Source organism: Diceros bicornis, chromosome 7 (assembly GCF_020826845.1).
Source record: "Diceros bicornis minor isolate mBicDic1 chromosome 7, mDicBic1.mat.cur, whole genome shotgun sequence".
Lineage (NCBI taxonomy): Eukaryota > Metazoa > Chordata > Mammalia > Perissodactyla > Rhinocerotidae > Diceros > Diceros bicornis.
The window spans coordinates 16,599,753-16,615,834 of NC_080746.1; the positions used below are offsets into that span (position 1 = coordinate 16,599,753).

The 16,082-nt window shown below is 38.5% G+C and overlaps 1 protein-coding gene across 4 annotated transcripts in view; it reads right to left on the reverse strand.

The window, feature by feature from the left end:
- Window positions 1-750: 750 nt before the first annotated feature.
- ARHGEF12 (Rho guanine nucleotide exchange factor 12) overlaps window positions 751-16,082 on the reverse strand; it is a 134,954-nt gene continuing 119,622 nt past the window's right edge. For all 4 annotated transcript variants that reach the window (XM_058544998.1, XM_058544997.1, XM_058545000.1 and 1 more), the window contains 11 exons: window positions 15,358-15,435; window positions 13,877-13,952; window positions 13,194-13,361; window positions 12,327-12,414; window positions 11,770-11,856; window positions 11,555-11,634; window positions 11,027-11,260; window positions 8,001-8,471; window positions 6,836-7,152; window positions 5,348-5,417; window positions 751-4,755 (listed from right to left, as the gene is read on the reverse strand). In XM_058544998.1, coding sequence (XP_058400981.1) covers window positions 4,745-4,755; window positions 5,348-5,417; window positions 6,836-7,152; window positions 8,001-8,471; window positions 11,027-11,260; window positions 11,555-11,634; window positions 11,770-11,856; window positions 12,327-12,414; window positions 13,194-13,361; window positions 13,877-13,952; window positions 15,358-15,435 — 1,680 coding nt within the window. In that variant the 3' untranslated portion in view covers window positions 751-4,744. The remainder of the gene's footprint in view (window positions 4,756-5,347; window positions 5,418-6,835; window positions 7,153-8,000; window positions 8,472-11,026; window positions 11,261-11,554; window positions 11,635-11,769; window positions 11,857-12,326; window positions 12,415-13,193; window positions 13,362-13,876; window positions 13,953-15,357; window positions 15,436-16,082) is intronic.

Sequence of the window (16,082 nt, forward strand, 5' to 3'; positions counted from 1 at the left end):
GAGTACAAACAGGTTAATTTCTGCAAAGTACATTTGATTATCCTTAATTTTTAAAAGGTTTAACAAAAAAATCCTACAAAATACTAAGCATTTTTTGTTATGCTTATTAGATCAGCCATATGTGCCTCCAAATAACTAAAAACTAAAATATCGTCCTAAGAATAAATCAAATTACACCTCTATGTCAAAACAAACATGCAAAAAAGCCCAAAACTCAGCGAGCCTTCTGAGTTGAAATGATGGTACTCGAGAAGTCCAGCATTGGGGATAAGAATGGTAATAAAGACACCATCTTTTCATTTAGGGAGCATTAAACCAAAGAAGTTACCTTCAAGTGAGCCCCAAAAGCTGCCCCATTAATCCCACTCAATTGTACACTTAAAAATGGTTATAATGACAAATTTTGTTATATATATTTTACCACAATTTAAAAAATAATATACCAAAAATCATTGAGTCATACACTTTAAATGAGTGAATTGTGTGATATGTGAATTACATCTCAATAAAGCTGTTAAAAAACCACCACAAAGCTGCCCCAGATGCTGGGGCAATCCAGCTGCTAGTGTCCTCATGGAAGTTTATACATTACAGAGATCAACTGGCTAGTCTCACTAGGAAAGATGCTCTCATAAGCAGGAAGATGTTTGACAGTCACTGCCAATAAGATTAAGGCCTCCCAGGCACCTAAACTTTTCTAATATAACTTGTATAAGACAAATAAACAAAATACAAATAAAAAGTCAGATACTTGGTTCCTTTAAGCATATTTAATATTTGAACTCTCATTTTCTATTTTCCCAGACCCCAGAAAACAGAAAGTTTTTAGATGACCAATATTTTGTTCCAGAAACATACAGCCTTATCAGCTAATTCATAAAAGAGCTATTTTACAAAGGTACATCTGGATAATTAGAACAATAAAGTCTTTTAGGCTTTTCAAAATGTGATCAGTAAAAATACATGATTATTAATAAAGATTTTTTAGATAGTTCCAGATTTTTTTAAAAGAAATTTCTGTTAAAAAGTACATGATTGTATGGTGAACAAGGAAAATAAAATGTTCTAGTAGGAAGAGGCTTATTAAAAATACCCCACAGTGTGCACTTTACAGTTATCATTTTTGCAGTACATCTGCTTAGCTGTCGGCACCTGGAAATGGTGGACAGGGCTTCCTTCTAGGAGGTACATTTTTTTCTACCAATTTATTATCAAAACCATCAGTACCAGTAGGGAAGGCATAAGGAATGAGGCAAAAGCGACTCTTTTCTTGAGGAAAGATCAATTTTGCAGATCACTTTGAAAAGGGGTAGAAAAGTCAGAAAAAGCATAATTTACAAAACAAAAGTTACAATTCTAGGGGGAAAACAATTCACCAGCACAAAGATGACTAGAAGGTCCTGCTAATTTTCTACTTTGAGGTCCTCTGTACACAGTTCTCAAGGGTGCCCTCTGTGACATATAGGGGAGGAAATACTGACCAAAGCTCTAGTAGCTCAAAATAACAACCTACACCACCTTCAGAGAAGACAGCAGCCAGTTTGAAACAGGGTAGCTCCACGTAATACACCGAATTTACCAACATCAAAAAAAAGTATTCAAGTGAAAGACAACTTACAGGAAGCATAATCATTTACTTCAGCCTCTAAAAGTAAGAAAAAATGGACTTTTATCCTCTCCTATCACGTTAGCTCCCCCCCCCAAAAACAAATAAACAAAAAAACTTTTTTAAAGGGAGTCATACTTTCTAACAGTTATGTTAGAAGTTGTTTTAGGAAAAAGAAAGCCAAAAAGCTTAAGAAATAGACCTTCTGTGCAGTATAATACAATAAATAGTTACAGTTTAGCCAAGATAACTCAGTCTAAGTTAGCTGGTTTTAATATATGCAAAATATATGGCTTCTAGGGCAGTAATTGTGATTTTAAATTATAGCACTTTGGGGGCCTGCTGATTTGCCTTGATTAACTTGGTTCTCCGAAAAGGAAAGAGACACTCCAAATGTAATTTGGCACTTAATAGCAAAGGAGCCATTAGGCCCACCAACAGGAGAGAGCACAGGGTCACGGCAGGTCACTTCAATAGATAAACCCCAGCTCTCCTGCTCTGGGAAGGCTGCTTTGTCCACCACCCTTGGATCCTTCCACATGGAAGTAGATTCCAACTTCTAGTCACATAACTTGGAGAAAACAGCTTTGATGATAACTAGTCTCACTCAAAGACAGGATCTAATTCCATCATCCTGAAAGGCAGATATAGTATCAAAGTAAAATGGATGTGATTACAATGGTCAAAATAGAAGGTGTTGGGAAGCCTGGCTGGGAGGGAGGGAAAAATTTAGGCTGGTAAGATAAAAAGAACAGTCAAAATGGTGGGATCTTTTCAGAATTAGACTTCGTTTGAAAACCTAGATATGAATTTATTTGGAAGTACTAGAGCTATGGTCAAAGTATTTTTCCAGTTAGCCTGCTTTTGTTCCAAGGAGAGGTTAAACTGCAGGAAAAGAAAAGCAAATAGTCGCTAAGGACAAGATATTGGCTGAGCTAAAAGAGAAACCAAAACATTTCTAACCTACAAAGCTTCTCAAATGAGTGCTAGAGAATTCTGTAATTACCCTGTACTGTCTGCAGTTAAGATGAAAGTTCTATTTATATTTACCTTTCTCCTAATTGCCCGCTGATGGTATTAGTGTCAAGTGGCCACAGGTGTAACCCTTTTACTTGGGAATGACTACATTATTTCCAGCAGCACGATGTAACCATTTGGTTTCTACTTGTTTCTCTTAACAGATACAGGAAGTTCAAGTTCTAAGCTTCACTTATATATTAGCTTCTGCTTCTAAAATTTTTAATCCCATTCTGATTTAATTTATACTTGGTCTACAACTCAAAATATAATTCTAATTTATAGATGAGGTCCAATGATGTAAGTTGGTCTACTTAAAAATAGATCAGTTTTGAAAAGACAGAAACAGGAATCGGGACATAAATAAGCTTGTTAAGTTGTAGTGGTGTTTATAAAAGTAGTTGGGAATCCTTACCACTTATGATGAGGGGGAAAGAAAAAAATATATAAATACATATTGGACTGCAGGGAAGAATAAAACTACATCCTGACTCCCCACAGAGTTCAGAGGGCACTACTGAAAGACATGAGCAGTGGATGAACTCTCTGCATATTAACAGAATTTTAAGTTTGACAAATGATTTAGTTTTAGTTGGCAAAAATACTCCAAAACATATAGACCTGATGCACAAAGAAAACCACAGAAAGCCAATATAATTGAAGATGTTCTCAAGTTACAATTCCAAACCACTTATCCTCTGTTGGGTGCTGCCAATACTACTATTCATTCTAGAGCACGCAGTTACCAACAGCTTGCCTGCAGTGTCCAGTGTATGTTCTGGTCTGCAATTTTTCAGGTCAGTCACCCACCAGTGTGGAGAAAGCTCCAGCAGTGAAGTCAGAGGAAGTGCTCTGGAGCTGGTTTGAGCAGCTCTGCCTTCTCCACCACTTCTCCACTCCACTCTTGGCTCTCCTTTTAACTCAAAGAGCCCTTTGGCACCATCAGTGCAAAAATTAGAGTCAAACCTCCAGGTACTAAAATTTTACTGGCCTTATAATCAGCAGTACCCGTGGCTAATGATAGCCATTGTTCAACTCAGTAGTGATTCAGTTAGATAACCTTCCTGAACTCTTTCACCCACTCCCATCCCACCCTTCCTCAGCAACCCCCACCCCTACCACCATCTGAAGCATCTCCATTTGTTTGTTTTTACTTCCTGCTTAATCTGCAGGGATAATTTTACACAAGTGCCGAAGTCTAATGTATAATTATAAAAATGAAACAATACCAAGAATAACAAATTTATAGTCAAGAAAATAAAATTTGCTTTCCTCTCCCTCCCAAATCCCAACCCTCAATAGAAAAGAAGACAACAGAAGAAAACATACCCATTTTCAAGTGCCTGCTATTTAGTACATTGAGGATTCCTGTTAATTGGGGGTGGATCCCAGCTACAGAGAAGAGGTGCTTGCCTCAGGCTGGAGGAAGCCCACCAACTCTCTGCCCACCTGGGTAGCACACAGCTCAGTCCTCTGCACATAGGAGCCACCGGCATACTCCGCCATTGAGATGACCCTCAGGGAAGCAGCCCACTGGACAGCAGAGGGCATGTAACACAGTTTAGTGAAGGCTAGATGCTCCTCCCTCCTCCTCCTTACTTCCTCCTCTTCTTCACCTCTCTATCCAACCTCCTCATACCCCATCCTGAACTCTTTGCTTCAGGAGCAATTGATCCTTGGGTGTACTAAATACAAAGGGCTAAAAATCTCACTACTCAATTAAAACAAAACATGGCAAAATAAAAATTTAAATGTGCTTTCAAATACGGAATGAAGTCAAATAAATACATCTGATTTTCTTTCTTAAGTCTAAGTAAAATTTCATATCCTACACCCAAAGCTCTATACATTTGGTTTTTGTTCTGAATCAAAATGAATTTCTGATAGTGAGGAGAGCAGAGTGAGAGAATGGCTATTCCCTCACTGACAGACTAGTGCAGCTGCCAGACTGTGAAGAACTAGTCTTGCTCTGGGCACCCTGGGAATGGCGAACCCCAGGGGGTTCACAGGCAGATCCTCTGTCACACACACTCTCTGTGTCCACACTGGAGCCAAGATGTGGTGATACAAGGCCGATGCTCAAAATCCAACAACCTTCAGTCACCTCCAGGACACGCAGCTCTAACTTTTATCTGGGAAGAATAAGATATGTGGAGATCAAATTAAGAAAAAAGAACAAATTAACACTTAGAGAATACCTATGAAATCTGTGGGCATGGTTATATCTTTGTTCTGGATCAGAACAGCCTCATCCCAAAGCATGTAAGCAAATGAGTACAAATCGCTGCGCTGAACACAGATCCATTTGTAGTCGGAGGACACTGCTCTCACTGTCAGGAGAGATACAAAAGTACAGCAAGACCTGAGGAGGACCAAGCCTCCACCACTAGGGAGTCACATAGCACTGGCAAATGTCCTACAGAATCTAGGATTTAGCAGGCTGACCACTGCTCTGCCTTTCTGCTTTTGCAAAGGGGAAGAAAGACAGAGAAGGGGGCGGGCATGGGAACTGACAACAGCAGTTCCTCTTAGAAAAGGAAGAGCCGAGTCAGCAGACCACAGCCTCTGCTTGATACATGATGTTTGGAAACCAGCAGGGTTTTAAAGACAGAAAAGAAATGGAATCTCAGAAGGTTTCCACTTTAAAGAATAATAAATCATTTCATTCAACGTACTGTTCAGGCAGGATGATTCTAGAGTCTGGAATCCACAATTTTCACATACCTGAGTGCTTATCTGTGAGAGCTGATCCAGCCAGCCTTTGGCGAAGAACGGTATAACTTTCCTCCACCTTCTGTAAAATAAAACCCATAGGTTTTTCATTTGAACATCATAATTTTTTTTTGAAAATAGGGAAGAAGGATTTTTTCTGTATTACAGGTACATGCTTCCAAATTTCAACATTAACATTGTTAAAAATTTTGTTAAAGGGGAAAAACTAAATTTCATTCCTTTTACCTGTTTCTCCCTTGAGTGAATAACTTAAAACATGCCCATGTAAAAAGAAAGTAGAGGGCCAGCCCAGTGGCTTAGCGGTTAAGTGCGCACGCTCCGCTACTGGCGGCCCAGGTTCAGATCCCGGGCACTCACCGACGCACCGCTTCTCCGGCCATGCTGAGGCTGCGACCCACACACAGCAACTAGAAAGATGTGCAACTATGACATACGACTATCTACTGGGGCTTTGGGGAAAAAAAGGAGGAGGATTGGCAATAGATGTTATAGCTCAGAGCCAGTCTTTCTCAGCAAAAAGAGGAGGATTAGCATGGATGTTAGCTCAGGGCTGATCTTCCCCACAAAAAAAAAAAAAATAGAGGAGAGGGCAACCAGTAAAGGTGATTCTCCTACCTCCTAGGAGTCACCCTGAAAATGACCCTGATGTGGCATGAACCACCAGAGCCAACCTGCCCCCAGTGGCCTTTGAGACCTCTCATCTCATCAGGCACAGGAGGACACCACATCTACGCATACCAAGAAGGGAAAACCCATTATATGAAGTGAAAAGAAACACTAAGGGAGATCAGTCTTTAGTTAAAAGGCTAAGAACACTGTTAACTCTGTCCCTAAAGCCTCTAACTAAACATGAAAAAACATTTGGGCTGTAGCAGCTGTGTCTACTGATGGCAAACTTTAAGATAAAGTCCTTTTCTTGGAAATGACCACACAAGTCAGTTATGAAACAGTGGCTAATACAGTGACATCTTCAATTACCAATTTACAAAAATCCCATTCATGCCCAGGTTTTTAGATTACGGGAGCCACTGGAGCCAATTTCTATCTGTCATAGCACCTGGGAAACTACTAACATCATCTAACAATTCATAGATAATTAATAGGTTACAGCAAATTAAAGCATTTCCCAGCCCAGATTCATAACTACACACACCCCACCTACCTCAGCTTATTGTTCCTGTTTTCTCATGGAGGCCAGCCAATCATCCCAAACGTATTTAGCTTCTTAAAGTCAGAAACCCATACAAACATGCAGTTTATAGAGCTACAATTTTTTCTGTTCTTGCGATTTGTAACCAGATAAACAATGCTGATCTCAGCTTTTTGTCTGGGTCTATTCATGGATAATGGTGAAAGAAAACATACAAATCTAGAACCTAAACAAGTTTATCAACATCAGCATTTCAATCATTCTATACTTCCTCTCTGTTAAATGTGTTTCTAATAACCAAGTCCTAAGGATGTGGAAATCGGAGGTACCTTTAGGTGTTCAAGGTCAGCCTCTATCTTACGAATGTACTCCATGATCTGGCTTTGTGAATCTGCATAAGGTGGGGGACTCTGGATCTCAAAACAGGAATCCTCCATAGCTCCCCAGCGCTGCTGGACCAGGAATTCTGGGGTGAACGGTGAAACTGCCCCCTCAGAATTAGCATTCTGCGGAGAATGTTGCTGCTGGTGAGTAGAGTCCATAGAAGGGATGCCTGTTATGGGTTGCAAGGGAAGCGAGGAAGCAACCTCCTCATCTGTAGAGCTCTCCTGCACTGTTTCATAGCCATCAAGGATCAAATATTTTCCTGTTGACAGGGAGAACAGTTTGACGAGATTAGTACTGCCATCATCCCATCAGAAAACAGAGATGGGGGGATATGCTGACAACTTTCAAAGCTATTAAAGAGGGAAAAAAGTCATTAATTTCCAAATTCCCAAGTTGAGTTTTAAGTACATCAGAATTTTCTCGCTTCTGGTTAAAGTTACACTTAGCAAACTTTCATGGTAATTTACGAATAACTTCATATTAGTTAGCGTTTTCAAAGTTAAAAGTTGAAAACTACAAAGTCCCTATATGATCTTGCCACCACTTCCCCTGCTAAATGCCTCTCTTGCCTCATCTCCTACCATCTTCTCCCTCACCCTGCATTCCTTAACCACAAAAAACTTGCTCTTGCTTTGCAGCCTGTCCACTATTCTCTGCTGGAACACTCCGCTTCCAGGTCTCCACATAGCTTCTTCCCTCACTCCCCTTGGGTCTCTGCTCAAATGCTTCCTCATAAGAGGCCCTCTTCCCCGATCACCTTGTCTGCTCCATTACTCTCTGCCCCTTAGTCTGATTTATTTTTCTTTCTAATTCTTCCTACTACCTGACATCTATTTATCTGTTTACTTATTTACTGTTACTCTTTCCCCTGCTAGTACTTAAGTTGCACAAGAATAGTGGATTTTTCTGTGTTTTATTCAATGCTGTATCTCCCAGCACCTAGGATGGGGTCCAGCATAGAGTAGATTCAGCAGTTACTTACTGCATGAAAGAATAAATACTACACACACACACACACACAATGCTTGGCTACCTGAACAACATCCATTCTAGCACAAAGGACATTAACACGATCAAAATCAAAGTTTAAATATGAAAGGAACTTGCCTGAGATGCGTGAATTAACATCCTTCTCTTCCTTTTTAACTGGTCCATCACCTTCTGATGGATTATCATCACTATGTGCTTCACGGGCATCAAAAAAGTGCTCTCCACTCTCATCAAGACCCCCTTCTGGCTCTGCAGGAGGCATCTCTGGGGTCATAATCATGTGGTCCATTACTAAAATGTCACTTGCCTGGCTATCTTGGAATGCCAGTACCACTGAATCTTGTGGAGCAGAAGATTCAGCTGAAGTCCGTGGACTGTAACAAGATGAAATGTCACCAGTTCCAGTTCTAAAGGGCATCTGTCCTTCCCCAGGATGATAGGCCTTGAGAGTTTCAGAGTTCCGGGTTCCACTGTCTGCCTGCATCCCCGGAGAGGCTGTCCTGTATCTTGGGAAATGTGGCCAGTCTTCCTGAGTGCTCTTCTCAGTCAAACCCAGCTGTTGCACCAGCAACTGCTTCAAAAAACCCACTAAAGGATTCAGGAAGGGGAAAAAAAAAACACACATTCACAACTATACCCGCAGACTGCCAGAATTAAGTCAGTCAGTGGAATTATCAATTATGTCTAAAAGTAAGTACCTATTTAGTAGCATAAAGTCAAAATATTAATTTCACATTACCACTTTTTCTTTTGTCTTAAAAAATGATATAAAGCACCATCTAGAGATTTAATATTAAACTAGACCTGATACCATTTTTTCTTTTGTCTTAAAAAACGAAATAAAGCATCATCTAGAGATTTAATATTAAACTAGACCTGAAAAGATCTAAGCATTCTTAATGGGGAGGTACTCCTATTTAGATCTGGTAAATAACCAATAGCATGCCTGCCTATATTTTTTATTCCATATAACTGGAATAATACCCTAAAGGTACTTCGTAAAACGATGTTGAAAAGCTGTGTTAAGTTAGACAAAAAAATATGAAAGTTCTGCCTTTTCCAGAAGCAGACACTATAGACATAGGCATTATTTTTTCTAATTTTATTAGACACAGAAAATTTGTCATTTATAATAACCCAAAGTATCTCCTTAAATGGTGAAGAAGAAAATAAAACTGCCTTGTAATAAAGCTTAATTCCAATAACCTGGTACCATGTACAATTTCAAAAGCTAAGGAAACATTTATTAGTTTATAAAAAATGACCACACTAGTGGCACAGCTTCCTTAGGTTGTTGAAAATAGAACCAACTTAATTTTTATTTTTTTTGTGAGGAGATCAGCCCTGTGCTAACATCTGCCAATCCTCCTCTTTTTTTTCTGCTGAGGACTGGCCCTGGGCTAACAACCGTGCCCATCTTCCTCCACTTTATATGGGACACTGCCACAGCATGGCTTGCCAAGCAGTGCGTCGGTGAGCACCTGGGATCCGAACCGGCGAACCCCGCCGGGCCGCCACAGTGGAGCGCGCGCACCCAACCTCTTGCGCCACCGGGCCTGCCCCAGAACCAACTTAATTTTAAATGGGCAAGCGTACTCTATAAGGTCATTCACACAATGATAGAGTTACTGGGACAACGTTAGTCAACTATCAGAAATCATCATGACTATTAATTCGGGAGAATCTAGAATAAATTGGATTTTAAAGAACTTGACCAATTCCTTACTTTCAACTCTGGCTGAACTTCTATGTTCTGTTTCTTTAGGCAAACAGTCTCCATGTAGGTCTGAGTCTCTGCCCTCTATCTTTCTGCTCTACATCGATTTCCTAAGAGATGCTATGAATTCTCATGGCTTTGACACTCAAATCCATCTCTCTCTCTAATCTCTCTCTAAAGTTCCAGTCTTAAAACTCCAACTTCCTGCTCATCACTTCTCTTAAATGGCTTGCCATTCATGATCTTAATCTCAATATGTTTTAAAATTGAGCCCATAATCTCTTGCAAATAAAAAAAGGAAAAAATCAAGTGTGGTATGGATAGTGGTGGTCCTTTCTGACTTTTATTTCTTACAAGAATATTGAAATTACCTCTAAATATTGCTTTTCCTTTGCACTCATATCCAAACAGTCAATTGTTTTAAGTGTTTGTTGACTCCTCACTTTTTTATTCCTCTGACGCCATTCTAGTCCAAACCCTTTCAGCCTCAAGCCCAGACAACAATAGCTTAATAGTAACTGCATCACTCCAAACCTCTTTCCATTCAAATCCTTTCACAATTCTCAGCCACGTTAATCTTTTTTCATTAGTCATACTCTAGCTTAAAAACTTCAAATGGTTCTCTACAGCTAGAACAATCGTTCTCAGCCTTTTCCCACCTCCAACACACCTGAGAGACATGATACACTCCCATTTGTAAGAGTGATTCTCAGCCAGGCTGGAGAGGGAGGGGGCAGCTAACAGACTGACAAGGACCACCCATTCTCGTGTGTGTGTGTGCGTGTGTGTGCGCGCACGCGTGCTCGTGCGTGCGTGCATGAAGCATGGGCCAGGGTGGAGAATGCTACAGTCTTCACAAAAAAAATCAAAAAAATATCTGTAATTTGAAAAAGACCTCAAAACACTGTGATGTGCCATCCTTAAATCTCGGCGGACTCAATCTGGTATTCAAGGTTCACAATAGCTGGGCTCAACAACACGTCTTCTAGCTTTTCAACCTTATCTGCCATGACTCCTTTAACTTATATGGCCTATCCCGGGCCAACTGGTCTTCTCACTGCTCTCTGAACATCCTCAGAGTTTTCTGCCTCTGTACTTTGGTCCTACCATTATTCTTGTCTGAATGACTTCTATTCTTCTGCATGCCTATCTGAATCGTATCCATTCTTCGAGACGCTAATCACATCTCTCTTGTTTTCTGATACCTCCCTTCCCTGGTCCCCTCCACCAGATCAATTTTGACATACCTGTACTGTTTGTTTACTTTAAAAGGTGGAGGTAGGTTTTCCAACTATATTGTAAAATTCTTGAAGGGAAAAGTCATAGTTTATACTTCTTTGGATTCTCCCCAAATGGCTACATAGTACATTTACAATTCTGATACTTAATAAGTAAGTATCTGTGTTAACTTATGAATAAAACTTACAATTCCTTAGTGCATCCACTGCCCACCGTTCTTCTGAGACAGGCAAGTGTGACTCTGGGATTGCGATTTGATAATTTACTCCAACTTCCTTTAGCACTCCATCTGCATGTTGCTCCTTTGCAAACTGTCTCTCTGCCACAAAGAGATCCTCTACCTCCGATTTCCCAGAGGTACCCAGTGAATGAGATTGAGGTTTTGACGATATTAAGGGAGACTCTAATTCCAAATCTCTGTCTGTTCAATGGAATGGAAAAAGCAGAATATATCTTAAACAAAACTTTTAACTTTATTGTGAAGCATTCAGGAAATACTTGGAAAAAATAACACATAAGCTACAGAGATCATCTGCTAAGTAAAACACCCAGCACTTAGAGTAGTGTTATATGGTACACAGAAGGCTCATAAGCAAAGTCTGTTAAAGGGAATAGCTGATGCCAGAACCTACATAAAGCAAGAGTTAAAGTTTCTTTGTATTTTACTAAGTAATATATAGACTACATTCTTCCAGGTAAACTTAGATCCGTTTACCTGGACTCTGCAGACCAGTGACAGAAATGCCATGATGCTCCACTTTTAATTTTGGAGGTTCTTCTTCATCATTGTCTCCTCTATAGAAGAGAGAAAACAAGCTTTCAGCTTCATGAGGTGCCTAAACATCATTGCAACAAAATGGAAGAATTATCCGTTCCCTTTCTGACCAAAAACACAAAGTCAGTCCCAATACAATGCAAAGGCACACTCACTCGCAAGGAGGGGACTCGGGCAGTGGAATTGGCCTTGTGGATTGCTCCTTCACTGATGCAGCCATCCGACAGATTAGGTCCTGCCAGCTGCAGGAATTTTGAAAAGAATCCAAAATACAAAAGGGAAAGGAAAGAGAAATGCCCTTTAAATACACTCAGAAAGTAAAAATAAAAGCAAAATGGAAACCAAACAAACAAAAAACCCTACCAGATATAATCTTTACTTTGGCAACACACTATTAAGTAGAGATTATAAAAATTCCATACCTTAAAGAAAAACCTAACAATATTACGGATATACCACCCATTAAAAAGCTTCACCTGACACTTCTGAGAATTTTTTCCCTAGAAAAAATACTTTCAATAGAACAGAATCAAAATTAGAGACATCAATCTAGAAAGGAACAAGTTCTTAGAAGAATATCTCTAAAACAATAAAGGAGAAGTGCTTGTTTCCATAGAGTTTTTGGTTTTCAAAGCCTATTACAAAAACAAAGTTTGTGTAATATTACATTCAGAGTAACAAAAAATATTAGAGTAAGGCAGCTAATACATACACAGTCTTTTCAGAAACTGTCTGTGCCACCAGTTCATAAATTTGGGCTCCGTTATCTGACATGGAGATGACGAATAAAGCTTTGTTATCTGGAAAAAACAAGACAAAAATTACTCTAACAATATGACCTACAGAGGCCATGAAGGATGTTTCTAGGGTCCTGGTATTATTCTGCATCTTAATCTAAGTACAGGTCACATGTGTTCACTTTGTAAAAAGTTCATCAAGCTATACACTTAAAATCTGTGCAACTTATTGTACGTTATACTATATATATTATACTTCAATAAAACAAAGATTATAAAAACTAGTACTGATTCCTCAGTAATTTATTAGAAACAAGGTGTTGATGTATCTAAGTTACTGAATACTATGACTCTTGCATTTATTTTGAATTACCCTTTTGATAAATGGTTAGTTAATAATATTCAGTGGGAACTGGAGAAAAGAGGTCATAAATTTATCTTGCCATCATGGAATTAACAAGTTTTAAAAAGGATATATCAGTATAGTTAATATATAACTGTATTATATTACCATTCTAATCAAAGTCTTTTCATTTGGAATACCTCCCAATTCACTATCTTCATTGGTGTCTATCAATGATTTGAACGTGGAATGAAGATCAAAATAATATGCAGAAAATTTTCAAATGCAGAAAATTACTCAGAGAATCCAGGCATTCTAAATAATTTGGGGTTATAAATTCTCAATTTACTTTCTAAGCAGTAAATAAATTTCATTTAATTTGTATAAGAATATAAAAGGAACAAAACTCTACACCAGTTGTGCTACTTAAACAACACTGAATATCTTATGCAACTTATGATGAACCTGGAGGTTAGCGTCATTCAGTGGACATACTCGCCTGTTGCCACTTGTCGAACCAACACTGTATTCAACTTAATGACAGGGCTAAATGTGTGTTTGCTATCAGCTGTAGATGCCAGAATCTTACTATGACACCTTAACACCAGTCTATCATCCTGCTTTTGTAACAGTACAAGAATGTCGTCCAGCAGCAATGTGTACAGATCTAGAAATAAAAAAGTAGGAAAGGTGATTAGCACAGAAGTTGAGATGTGTTTTATAAACTTCATAACAATTCGACAGAGAAAATTTATTTCTGTTAAATCTAGTAAATTTTAAAAATTGACTTGCTATTGTCTTTTTTAATTTCATTTTTTAATAATTCATTCTTATTGTATTACACTAAAGTGTCAGTCTGTGATGGACAAGAAATAAAAAACAATAGTTCCTCACCACAGACATTTTGAGTCATAGTAGTTTAAAGAAAGCCTAGACTCACTAGAATACTAAATTGATGGAGATAGGACCAAATCATGACCAAGTTTCCTGCTTCATTCCTAAATGAATATTTAACACACTTCACAAATAACAAAATAACATAAGCAAATCTTCTGTAAACGCGTAAATAACATAAAATAGCACTGCTAACTACTGCAACTGAAAATTGTGAATGGTTCTCTCTTCTCTTTAGCATAAAGAAACTTTCCCACTCTCTCCAAAATTGACAAACATTAGACCTACCAATAGTTTTATCTCTATTCACCTTCCAAACCAATGGCCCTTCATGAATCATCTTCCTTTTTGTTAAATCCAAATTCTGCCAAAATAAAGAGAATTACACACAAATTATTTCTAAGCACTTAGTGAGATGATATTCCATACAGTTTCTTTTTAAGAAATTCTTAATATAAAAGATACCCTTTGCATTTACTGTCATTATTGATATCTGTCAACTACTGAAAATGGAATACAGACCAAGTTAAATTTAAAGCAAGCTGCATAAAACTTTCTAAAAGGGAAAAGGTATCTTGCAGAAAAACATTCAGGAGTATTGTCTTCTAAATCTCACTCTAAACAGACGATAGTAGCTTATGAAAATGAAGCTGCACACGTAGCCACTAGATTCTCAACCCATCCCTTAATTTTTTAATGAATAACTAGACACAGCTTATGATGTGCACAGCTTATCTATAAGAGGCCTCTGAGTTCTAGGCTCTAGCTCCACAGAAAGTTTTAAGGAAGAGCAGTCATGGAAAGTCCAAGAAGTGGGGGCCGGCCTGGTGGCGCAAGCAGTTAAGTGCGTGCGCTCTGCTTCGGCAGCCCGGGGTTCGCAGGTTCGGATCCCGGGCGCGCACCGACGCACCACTTGTTAAGCCATGCTGTGGCGGCGTCCCATATAAAAAGTAGAAGAAGATGGGCACAGATGTTAGCCCAGGGCCAATCTTCCCTTCCTCAAGTAAAAAGGGGAGGATTGGCATCGGATGTTAGCTCAGGGCTAGTCCTCCTCACAAAAACAAAAAAAAGTCCAGGTAGTACTGAGACTTGCTCTAAATAATAATAACAAGAGAATCATCTTTTAGTATAAGTAGTTCCAGAAAAATTTCATTCTCTGGAAGTTAAGGGGCTAAGCATATGATAGCATGCTTTTTCATAAGCTGCTCTATATGATGTAAAAGTCTATTTTAACAGCCACCAAATAAATCTGCCAAAACCACCACCTAGTGAAACAGTACAAGAAAAACTTAAAATCCTAATAAGTTACTTAATACAAAAGCTCCATGTGCTAGAAGTGGCAATTAATAAATATTTTACTATCATTCCTATCATGGTTTCTACTTTTATGCTTTTGAAGAGCTTCATGGAAAAATAAGTTATCTTGTTTTACTCAATAATCTGGAAAGTTCCCCATGGTAAACAGCCCTACTCTTATTCAAACTATAGAACGCAATAAAATCAAATTTAATAATAAGTAATGTTCTTTAGTATCTTGCAAATTCCTGTCACAAAAAGTTACAGTTTCTCACAAAATATTCTAATGAAAGACTAAAGTAACCCTCACACAGACCAGACATTTAAAAGAAAGAACAGAATCATAAATACAGACAATCTATGATAAAAGAACTCCTTCAGGTGATGTATGTTCCCACTGAGATGTTAATTACCTGCCAGGTCTTTAGTACATTTTATTTTATTTTTTTAATTATGATTAGACCATCTCTCACCCTGAGCTCTTCAACATTTGGGTACTCTGACAACTTCAGATTGGAGGTATCAAGGCGACGCTGATAATCTTCTAAGCGCTGAAAATTAGACAGGATAGAGCCAAGGTTACTGCTTTGCCTATCAAAGACCTCCCTGTTCCTAAAGCTAATGGACATTTTTACCTGCATTTTACTGAGCTCTCTGCAACATCAGACATAACTGACAACTCCCTCTTTCTTAGAACACCCCCTTCCCTCGGCTTTGGTGATATTACCCTCTCCTAGTTTTCCTCCAATCTGTTTGGCTGTTCTTTCTCAATCTTCTTTTCAAACTCACCAGCCTCTAACTAGCTTATAGTTATTTTCTGAATATGTAAATTATGTACATGGTACAAAATTCAAAAGGTAACATAAGCCACACAAGAAAAAGTAAGTATCTCTCTAACCCTGTCTTCTTGCCTCCTTACCCCTAATTTTCACTGAAGAAGCCATCACTAATACCCATTTCTTGGGTAGCCTATAAGAAAAAGTCTAGTAGCAAATAGAATATATGTGTATATAAGTATGCTTGTCTCTGTGCATGTTGTGTGTATATATCGTTTTTTAAAAAAAGATATGGTAGCATAATATACTCATATATGTATTACTCATTCAAATGATAACATAATATATTCATATACACATTTCTGTGTGTGTCTATCACCCACCAATACATCTTGGAGATTGCTCCACATTAGCACATATAG